This window comes from Heloderma suspectum, chromosome 1 (genome assembly GCF_057233095.1).
Source record: "Heloderma suspectum isolate Gila_16-S chromosome 1, 16-S_ref, whole genome shotgun sequence".
Classification (NCBI taxonomy): Eukaryota; Metazoa; Chordata; class Lepidosauria; order Squamata; family Helodermatidae; genus Heloderma; species Heloderma suspectum.
In genome coordinates, this window is record NC_139458.1 from 141,752,680 (window position 1) to 141,763,218 (window position 10,539).

A 10,539-nucleotide genomic window follows, 5' to 3' on the forward strand; every position below is an offset into this window, starting at 1 on the left:
CTTGGCACCAGTATCCAGTGGTGCACACGAGCGCATCTCCCTGCTGCCCTCCTGTGCTGAGCAGGAAGAGTGGCCTGAAGGAAGCTCCTTGGGCCCAGTGCTCGTGCGTTCCCTGACAGTATTACAGACAGGCTTATTAAGTGTGTAATATTAATTAACCCAGATAAGAGCATAAGAGCTTTTAAAGTCAATTCATTAAATATAATTATAAAGATAGCATTTTTATGCGTGGCAGCAATCTGATCTCAATCACAGCGACGGTGCTGAGCCTGCAGCCCCCACGGCATCTCTGCTCCCCGCTGCACTTGTTCTTGAGCTGTGCTGCTGCTTCCGGGCAAGGAATCGCTCTTCCTCAATTCCCTCTCTCAGCGCCAGTATTTGTAGACTGGAGTGCCAGTCACATCTCTTGACCCACCTAGGCCCTCCTCTCTGATCCTGGGCTGTTCTTAGTCCCCCTTAATATTCACAAGCTGCTGGCTCCCTTCTGGTTGAGGTCCCTCAGCACACCTGAAGCTCCATCATTTCTATCCTGGGCCTGGGCTTTCTCCACATACAACAGATTTCCCTCAGTTTCTATTGGGATGAAATCTTACGGAGGCAGCATGGTATCTTGCATTTGTCTTCTCTTTGTTGGGGTTAAAGGCTTGGATTCTTGCCCAATGGGGCATACTTTGACCCAGCATAAATACACCCTGGAAGAAGAATGCCCAAGCGTTTCCAGCCAACCCCCCCACCCCAGGAGTTAACGAGGCTTTCGCTCTCCCAAGGCTGCTTGCGCTCCTGCCCCAGTTAATTAACTGCTCCTGGGGAACAATTAATATCTGTCAGGAGACATGGGGCCCATGCCAGACACTCTGCCAAGTTTCTGCTCAGCAGAGATCAGGGGACAGGAAGGGGGAGCCCAGTCAGTCCCATACAGCTTGAAGGTTAGACTCTGGATAAACCTCAGCCCTGTATGGGGCATGCTTTTCCTGATCCAAAATCGAGTAGGGGGCACCAGCCAGCCTTGGCCAGGCATACTGCATATCTTTAAGTAGGCCTAGCAGACCCTTGTGGATGTTGTGACACCCAGATTCTGCCCGTTGCCCAAGGTAAGCATGTCCCTCGCACTCCAGAGAGAGGTACAGACTCTCAGCCAACTGTAGCACAAACTCCACTATGGCTAGGTTGCCCTTTGCCATACGATACACAGAAGTAGGGAAGGTCTGCATGCGTTAGGAAAGCCTGTGAAGAAAACCACAGAGTGGGAGATTTGCTTGAGTCTACCCGTGGCATCCCCCTACTCCAAATCCATCTAACCAAAGGCCCACAAACTGGTCAGGGAAGCTTGGAAAGCAAACCAAAGACTAGTCCAGATACTGGGTCCTGACAAGGAGGATTTGTCTATTCCCTCTCAAAGTAACACTGAGAGCCATAAACAACCTTTGGGTAAGATTTGAGGTAAGATTAGCTTTGAAGACATTGTGGTAGCTGGTCTTGTTGCAAGACAAAAGAGGGGTTTGCATACTCTGGGTCTGCAGTCCCCATAGTCTTCTGGGCAAGGCCTCCATCAACAGCTCAGAGTATCTTCACTAAGTGCCTCTACAGAGTCTGTTTATGATAGTGGTATATGAAACAAGTGGTGGGGAGGGGGAGAGAAAGAAAAGCAACTAGCCAGCCAAAGAGGCACCAAAATGGCAGGAAGGTCTGCACTTTGGGGAGTCACGAGAAGGGCTGTGCTGTGCAGAGCTTGCCAGTGCTTGAAAAAACAGAACGGTGAGCACGCCCTGCCAAGGAAGTATCTTTGCACCGAACCAGAATTGATTTGTTGAGCTGAGGAAGGGGTGCAGAGGCCTGGAGGCTGCAACGACTCCTGGGACTGGTTACTTATTCAGATGCTTTGGATACAGATTCCCTTTCATTGCTGGTTGCTTATTAGCATTTTCCAGCCTGCGGGCAGTTCTGATGGATGGAGCACGGCACCGGCCTCCTCTCACTGCAGAGCCAAGGCCGAGAACCCTTCTGCAGATACAGCTATGCTCTGATCCCTTTCGCTGCCCCTTTCCTGCCATGTTAAGAGTAGTGTCTTTGGGGCAGACCAGGCACAGTCTCCAGATACCAGCAACAAGGATGACAGCCTCTCCTCCTTCACTGTGCTGCAAAGTCATACAGCATGTGGGGGTTAACAGAGGGTCTTCCAAGGCCAGACCACACCGCTGGCAGAAGGGGTTGCCCTAAGACAGCCTTCCTTAACCTGGCACCCCCCAGATGTTTTGGACTATGGTTTCCAGCAGGCTGGCTGGGGGTTGCTGGGAGCTGTGGCCCAACCCATCTGGAGGGCATCAGACCGGGGATGGCTGTCCTAGGTGGTAAAACTAGAATGGGGTAGGAATTGCTGGGGGAAGCATACAGACAGCATGGCCCGCATGCACACTCACCTCTGTGTCACACTCATGCCATGTGTGATCATCCCTTGTTGCTTGACAACTGAAGATTGCTTGCATGTGTGAATGAGGCCAATGCAGGTTAATTGCCCCAGACAGAACTTCCATATCACCCTGACTGGATACTTTTTCAAGGGGCTGAAATACTTTTCAAGGCAGAGGGTTCACACGTTTAGAGTGAGAATAGTCAAGGCTTGAATAACGATGTACATACGTGCACATGTCAATGAGCCCAGACAGGGAGATGTGCTGCATACCATCTGAATTCAGGGGCGTTCAAAGTCATACTGTCTAAGAGGAGTGGGGCAAGAGGGGAGACACATCTCCGTCTTCTCATCTGAAGTTACAGAGCAACATGATGAGCCAGAAATTGCAGGTTCTAAATGCAACTGGATCTCTCTAGACTATGTATGGACCCCAGGAGGTACGCTAAAGGCTTACTGTGGCATAACAAGCTGTTGTGGGCTGCCTAGAACACCCTTCATGAGATGTGGAAATTGCTTTATGCCACACACCTGGTGAAGTAGATTTTATGCTGCAACACATGTGTTAAGCCTATGAGATGAGACAGGGCTCCTTGCCATTTTGCTGCCATACTCCACATTCAAGCTGGCCTTCTAGAATGTGTCAGTATGAGCAAAGGATGAGGAGGTGATGCTGGGCGAGTTACACTCTCTCAGTGTAGCCTACCTCATGGGGTTACTGTGAGGGAAAAATGGGGTGCTCAGAGAAAACTATGTATGCTGCCCTGAGCTCCGTGAAGGAAGGGAGAAATACGTAACAAACAAACAAGCCACACAGGATGGGCCACAGGGAAATTGTGTGCAACAAAGACCAACACCACTCTCTGCTGGTTTGGGGCTAGCAAGAGAACTCCTCCAAACCAAGGAAGGAGAGGCAGTGCAGCCTGTATGACAAAGCACAGCATGGCAGTGATCGCTCCCTTAAACCATCAGAGAGGACGGTATATTATTAAGGACAAAATCTGTACTCATGTTAGGAGAAAGAGATGGCGGAGTGGGCACTATGCTGCCACCAGACTGAGGGCAGCGATGAGGAAAGGGGTAGAGGCTTCAAGCAAGGGGGATAGGCCTTTTGTGTAAAGACGGCTCCCACCTCCACTGTCTCCCTCTGTGGGGAGGGAATTTTATAATTCAATAAAAGCATATTTTCAAAATACACAGAAGAGCAACAGGTCCCCCCAAACATCGCTTGAAACTCATGCCATGGGCCACATAAGATAGCTTCAAAGCAGAACTTGCCTCTGTCCAATCTAGAATTCTTTGGGGATTATTTCCTCCCTCTTCGGGCCAATCCGTGTCCTTCTCCTGGCTGGAAGGAATCAATCCTCCCCCACCTCCCAACGAGCCACCCACACGGGCAGGACTGCCTACGGTCTCCTTTTCTCACTTTTCCCTTCCATTGTGCGGGCTGGGGTTGGGGAAATGGATTATGCTGCTGCCTCCAAACAGTGGTGGCCAAGGAGCTGCACCAATGGGCAGGCAGGAGGCGGCAGGTGGAGGGGGAGGCAGCGCAGGGAACTCATTTACCCAGAGTAAAAATAGGCTGGGAAATGTGACATTTATTAAGTACGATTGTGGAGGAAAGGTCATCGCCAGCCCCAGCACCGAGACGGGGTGCCGCTGATTATACAGCTGGGGAACGAGGCGGCAAAAGCGGGCTGAGCAACAGCAGTTGGGGGGGGGGGAGAAATGTGTGTTCCTTTGTGCTTCAAGCCCCCACGTACCAGGCAGGGATGCCTCCTGCTTACAGCCTGGGATGCCTTAGGATCCACATCTGCCCACGCTCTCAAACCCTGACCCACCTTCCCTGTCCTCAAGTCCCAGCCAAGACCCTGCTTAGGAGAAGCCCAAACAAAGCACCTCACTGCAGCCAACACCTCCCCAGCAAAGCCCTTTGAAATCCTGGACTGCAAAAGTCCTAGCGCTGCTGGTGGCCCTGCTCAGCCATGGCCACAGGCCGCCCTGCTCTCTCAGCACCGTTCTGTTTGCGCTCTCATCCAACTCTTTCGATGGCTTGCAGGTCTGACCTGCAGTGTTTCGATCATCAGTACGCACCCGCGCCCCACCCTAGCATCTTCCCCCCACCCCCATTCTCTTTGTGGCTAAATGTCACACAGCTGCCGAGAGCATGTTTTTCTCACGGAGAGTTGCCCCCACCAGCCCGCCCTGAGCTCCCCAAATACCCCAGCCTCAGAGAAGACATGATTGGAAGGGGAATGTGGCAGCTGCTAAAAACCTGGGAGCTTTCCTAACAGTGCCTCCCAGACAGGGAGTTGAGATGGGCAGCAAGGATTTAAAAAGAAAAGAAAAAAAGACATTGATTCCAATTTTTAAAGAAGTGCATCAGCCTCCCCTCCATGTACTGGAGCCCCTGCAGAGCAGGTGCCAGCTGGGTAATTGTTCTTTTGAGCACACACTGTTGGTGCGCCTGTGCACATCCCCTCTCCACAAGCTCCCACTGCGCTCCTCCTCGCAGATCCCACCCCCTTGACTACTTCCTTGTGTCCCTGCCTTGATAGCCTTTCCATCCATGAGAGAAAAAGGTTGAAGTTCATTGCCTAGGATGATCAGTGGCAGCCTTTGGGCTGGGGACAAAGAGGAGATAAACAGGCTGGGGTCCGGGTCCACTCGTAACATGTTGGTCTCAGAGACAGGAACCAAAGGTGGACGAACTGAGCCACAAACCAATGCACCCAGCCAAAGCGGGCTGGCTAGAGATTGCTCCGGCTTAACACCAAAGGGGTTAACTGTCCAACCCACTTTTGGCACCTGCTGAGAGGCATGTTGCCTGTGACCCCTGCTGCAGGGACTCTGGGAAAGGAGGGGCTGAAGCAGAACATGGGGGGGGGGCTTCCCTCAGCTGTTGCGGGGGAGGGCAGGGCTACCAGGGAATCTCCTGTCCAGTGGAGTACAAAGAGCCGATTGAGTTTCCCTGCTCGATTCAAGCAGCGGAAGGCGGGGGGTGTGCTCGGCACAGCACAGGAGTCCAGGCACAGGGTTCATACACAGGGATGCACTCAGTGCCCATTACAGGGATCGAAGAGGTGGGGGCTGTGGAGAGCGAGATCTCCTGTCTGTAGTCCATCTTCCAACACATGCTCTCCCCACACCCTGCCAGGCCCCAGCAGAGCAAGAGGGTCTGCAGCAGTCAGGCCAGTGCTGGGGGGATCGCTGTGGCTCAGGAATGGCCCACCGAGATTTACTATGCTGGCCGGGCTTTACTGCACACGAGATGCTTACGCCTGGGAATCTTCCCGGCGGCCCCTTAATTTGCCGTCCCATAAAGAATGTGGATTTGTGACGTTAAATAGAGGGAGATCATTTACCGAGCACAGCTCTTACTTACAGGATCTTTAAAGGGGATTCATCATGCGATGCAACGGTGTGGGCGGCGGGTGGGCAGCTCAGCGGCAAGGCAAGAGCACGGCTAGTGTGAGGGTCAGTAGCAGCAGCAGCTTTTCCTAAAAGGGGACCTGAGCCATGCTAGCCTCCTCAGTGGCCCTTCTGAACCACACCGTCATTCAGTGTCTAATTTTGCTCCATGCCCTACAACCCTTCATTTCTACTGATGCCTCAGGCTCCTCAGTTGTAGCCCTCTAAAACGGCAAAGCAGAGATTGGTGCTATGCCACACTGTTGCTAGAATGGCCAAAAAGTGAATAGAAGGTCCAGTTCCCCTACCCTCCACCCTATGCTGCCCCCAAGGGGCTATCCTGGGGCATTCCTCCTGAAACCACTCATCACAGCCATGCCTTTGGTATGGAGATTCCACTCGTGGGACATTTCTATCCATCAACACTCCCCAAGCACACGTTCCCCCCCCCCCGGGAAGATCTGTTTCCTCATACCATGGTCATGACTGTCTGTATTCCTTTATTCCACAAGTGCAGAATTCTATACTGGATCAGAATTTACTATACTGAAAATTGATGCTTTCCTATACACACACACACACACACACACACACACACGAAAAGCAAGTTTCTAGCCCTTCAGGCTAGTAATAGGCTTGAATGAGCAGGCAACGTCTAGTGAAATGTCGGGGCCAAAGGACACTTGCGTGGAAGAACCATCACTGAATTTCCCAACAATTTTTTGTTTGATTATTTGCTTTTTACTGAAACATAGTCTCAGCAGCTGCCAGTTTCTTTGGAGCAGCAGTAGGGAGGGAGGGGTGCTCAACCCTTCCCCCATGCATCATTTTCTCGGTGAAGATCCCCCTTTCCCAGAACTGCTGGGGGAATACATAGCTGCATGTTTTCTCTGTGGAGCAAACAGCAGCTACAGTGGGGGCAGTTTTGGAACAGGGAAACAGCATGGGGTGGGTGAGAAGTTAAACACCTTCTTCTTCCCCCATGCTACCGTGCTGAAGAAATTGGTAGCCCCCTAGGGCTGCTTTTCAATAATAACAAAAGGCATTAAAAAAAAACGACCAGGAGATCCAGGCGCAATGTATAGCTTGGCCCTAAGAAGCCTGAGATGTGTGCATGTGTGTGTGTGTGTTTGTGTGTGTGTCCGTGGGTGTGCACGCATGCGTGCTGGGGGGGGGGGGTTAGTGGTGGTTTGAGGAGGAGACTAGGGCACAGGGCTTAATTTGCCCAACACATAGAGATTGCAGAATTTTCTCAGTGCTGAATTTGAGAACAGGATGTTGAGGATGGGTGCATCATACACCCATAGAGAATCCTATACAGAGTCACTTTACCCTCAGTGTTGTCTTTCGCTCCCCACCACTCCAGCCTGGCATTCAGACACAGCCTGCAGGAAGCTCCTGCCAGAAAGCCTTTTAATCAGATCTTGCCAAGTGTGGGACAGGGCTCCCAGAGGGCTCTGGGTAGGTGTTCCCCTCCAGGATTCCCAGCCTTGGGTTTCCTCTGGCTCTGCCATACCAGACTTGTGCTGTCATAGCAGAGTCTTGGGGACGGAGGAGGGAACATGTGTGGAGGTATTGGCCAGAAAGCCAATCTTTGACCCACTTGGCATACATGTCTATGCATGTGTGTATATATGCGAGTCTTCTCCTCCCAGCCTCACCTTCTATCTAGGCTTCTCCCTGCCCTGAACTGCCCCCCTCCCCCCACCCATCTACACGCAGTGATCAAAAAGCGAAGCAGCCTCTGGTGTCTGCAGGAGAGAAGCAGCTCATTTCCAGAGCCATTATGGTCTGAAAAGGGTCCCATCAGGTATTCCGCCCGCTCAGCACATTTATTTCCCCAAACCACAGCGGGGATTTGTGATTTTCAGACTCAATATTAGAGCAAGTGCGGGGCTGGCTTATTCCACCCGGCGGGAAGCCTCCCTAATAGTGCAGGTGGAGAGCCATGCCAGAAAATGCCAAGAGGATGGCAGAGTGGCTGCCATGCCACCCTGGCTGGGACAGTGGCAGTGCCACCATGGCCCCCAAGCTGGGAGTACAGCCTGCTTGAAGCCAGGGAAAGCACCTAATCTCTTGCCTACCGAGCGTACAAAGGATTAAATGATGGAACTGCCAAGGGTATTCAGCACCTGCCCAGGCACCTCTCACCTTCTCTAAGCACCTTGGGAGAAGATGGCCCCCCTCTTAAAACTTACAGGGTCTTCTGTTCCTCCTCCCTGCTCTGCTCCTCATACTACGTGGCAGTCTACTCTCCCAAGATAAGAAAAGTTATCCAGACTCAGAACTGGATGGTTCATTCAGTGCCTGGCCTGCTTATGCTCGTGTCACTCTCCTTTCCTCTCACATCTTGCACACAGTGGTACCCACTGCCTACAGCTGATCCAGTGTTCCATCACCCATGTTCTAGAGCAGCAACTGCACGACAAGATCTGCTGACTCCTAGAGTAACCCTTCAGCCGCAAACCCAGCCTTGGCGTAAATGCGGGCACTGCCAAGTGCATCCATTTCAACCAAGGTTTGGTGGAAGAGCCTAGGGAAGGCAGGGCAGGCACTCACCACAGTGAAGTTCTCCGCAGAGCAGTTCTCCCCACTGAAGCTGCAGTTCTTGAGCATGTCATCCAGCTGGTGCCCAGTGCGATTGACAATGTCGGCCATGTCTGGGTCAGGGTACAGCAGGTCGGAGGCCTTGTGCCCATCACGGTCCTTGGGCGGCAGCCCAGTCATGTTGGCCAGGTGAAAGATGTCGGCGTCGGTCAGCGCCGAGTGGCGGAAGCGGTTGATGTTGCAGATGGTGACAGCTGGGAAGATCATCTTTTGGGTAGCCTCCTCGTCCAGGGTGGTGACATGTGGGTGCTCCAGGTAGAAGAGTGCCGACCGGGCTGCTTGGTACAGGAAAAAGGCCAGCGAGGCCACGAAGGCAAGTGCCCAGAGGGCCTGCCGGACCCCCAGCTGCCCTGAGCGGCAAATGTGGCTAAGGCCGTGCAGGGTGCTGGTGCCGGCAAAGGCAGCCAGGTCACGGTGGCGTGGCCGGCTGGGCTCCTCTAGCAAGCTCTCCTTGTCCCCTTCCTCTTTCGCCGCCTGTTTCTCATCCTCCTCTGCAAATTTGATTTTGCAGACAATCTCAATCGGCATCTGTGCCGAGGCACCAGGCAGCACGCTACCCCCCCAGCGCGGGGAGGCAGCGGGAGCCTGGGGCGCCCGGCACCGGCCGCTCTCCCCCGGCTGCTGCAGGACGCCCCTAAATTAGGAAGCCCAGCCGAGGAGGGGAGGAGGACTGGGGAGCCTGGCCCCCGTCTCTCAGGAGCTCCTGGCCGCCGCTTGTCTCTTGTCTCACTAGGGATCTCCTCCTGGCGCGCTTCCGCCCGCTTATCTGCACGAGCCCAGCTGCCCACCGCTCCCTGCGCCGCTGTGTGTGCCGCTCCTCCGCACGCCCGGTTAAGACCCCACCAGATACAAGCAGCATTTAGGCATCGTGCGCTAATAAAATCCAGGGGATGCTTAATAATTCAAGGCATGTCAACATTATTTCATCCTCAAATAAAAAGAGAGGAGGGGTGGGGGGGGAGCCAGGGAACGGCAGGGAGCAGCGGCAGAGGAAGGAAGAGCTGGGCGGCGGTGGGAGCCTCGCTCTCCAGAGCCACCGCTCCGAAGTGATGCGGAGCCACTTGTTTGAATCGCTCACAAGCCGGCGAAGTCTGTGCCAAGGAGGAGAGGCGGCCGCGCCGGCCTCGGCTTGGGCTGCTGCTCCGGGGTGCTGAAGCTGCCCGGGCAGGGCTCCCTCGCCCTCTGCCTGCCGCCCACTTCCTCCGAGGGAGTCCCCTTCCGGGTGCCCCAGGCAGCTGCCCCTGGCCAGCTCCCCCTAAGCCCTACCTCCCGTCTCCACGCGGACCTTCAGACGCCTCCGTGGCGAAGAGGAAGAAGAAAAGAGGAAAAAAAGTTGAGAGAAGGCAGGCGACAAGCAGGACCGCGATCCTCCCGCCTCGTCGGCTGGTGCGGGGGTGCAGTGGGCAGCGACGGCACACAACACCCCCGCCCCGCCCGCAGGCTCCAGGCCTGACTAATTGGAGAAGGAGCGGCCAACGGGCGGGGGGAGCGGAAACGAGGAGGAGACGCCCCCTCCTCCTATCGATCCCGCTCCCCGCGGAACAAGCGAGAGGCAAAAAGTGAAAGGCGTATTGATCGGCGGGAGGGAGTGCAGCTGCTGGGGGTGAGGGCAGGCGCGGGCGGGCGGGGAAGGCGGCGCGCGCTTTCCGGGGGAAAAGGAGCGCGGCGCAGCCGGGACCGCGGCACTGCCCAGACCCAGCCCGCAGCCGCCGCCTCCGTCTCCCCTGCACCGTCGGCTCCTTCTCCTCCGCTCGCTTCGGAGGCCGTTGAATTGCTTTCGCGGAAGGGCCTGTTTCCCTCCTCCGCGCCCCGCCTGACAAGTGGAATTAGGGTCGGGAAACCCACCCGCAGCCGCTGCAGCTGGCGCGGGGCCAGAGGCCAAGCAACGCGCGGAGCTCCTCGGAGTGCCCCGGCCCACGTGGAAGGGCCCGGGGCTTGCCAGGCTTCCAGGCGGGGCGGGGCGGGGCGGGGCGGGGCCCGGGCACGGCGGGGGGCGGCAAGGCAGGAAAGCCAGCCACGCCGCGCGCGCGCAGCGGAGGATGCCTGCCTGAAAAGCCCGAAGTCCTGGGAAGCCAACGCACGCAGCGCTGCTGCCCTGATCCAAACCCCAACGG

General features: G+C 55.1%; 1 protein-coding gene across 7 annotated transcripts in view; it reads right to left on the reverse strand.

The window, feature by feature from the left end:
- ASIC4 (acid sensing ion channel subunit family member 4) overlaps positions 1-10,337 on the reverse strand; it is a 104,507-nt gene extending 94,170 nt beyond the window's left edge. For 6 of the 7 annotated variants that reach the window (XR_014783835.1, XM_084804800.1, XM_084804782.1 and 3 more), the window contains exon 1: positions 8,378-9,676. Coding sequence is in view for 6 of the 7 variants with exons in the window: in XM_084804800.1 (XP_084660926.1) it covers positions 8,378-8,953 (576 nt within the window). In the remaining variant the exon portion in view is untranslated. Of the gene's footprint in view, positions 1-8,377 lie in introns of all 7 variants that reach the window. The other variant, XM_084804790.1, reaches the window with a different exon arrangement.
- Between the last annotated feature and the right edge of the window lie 202 nt (positions 10,338-10,539).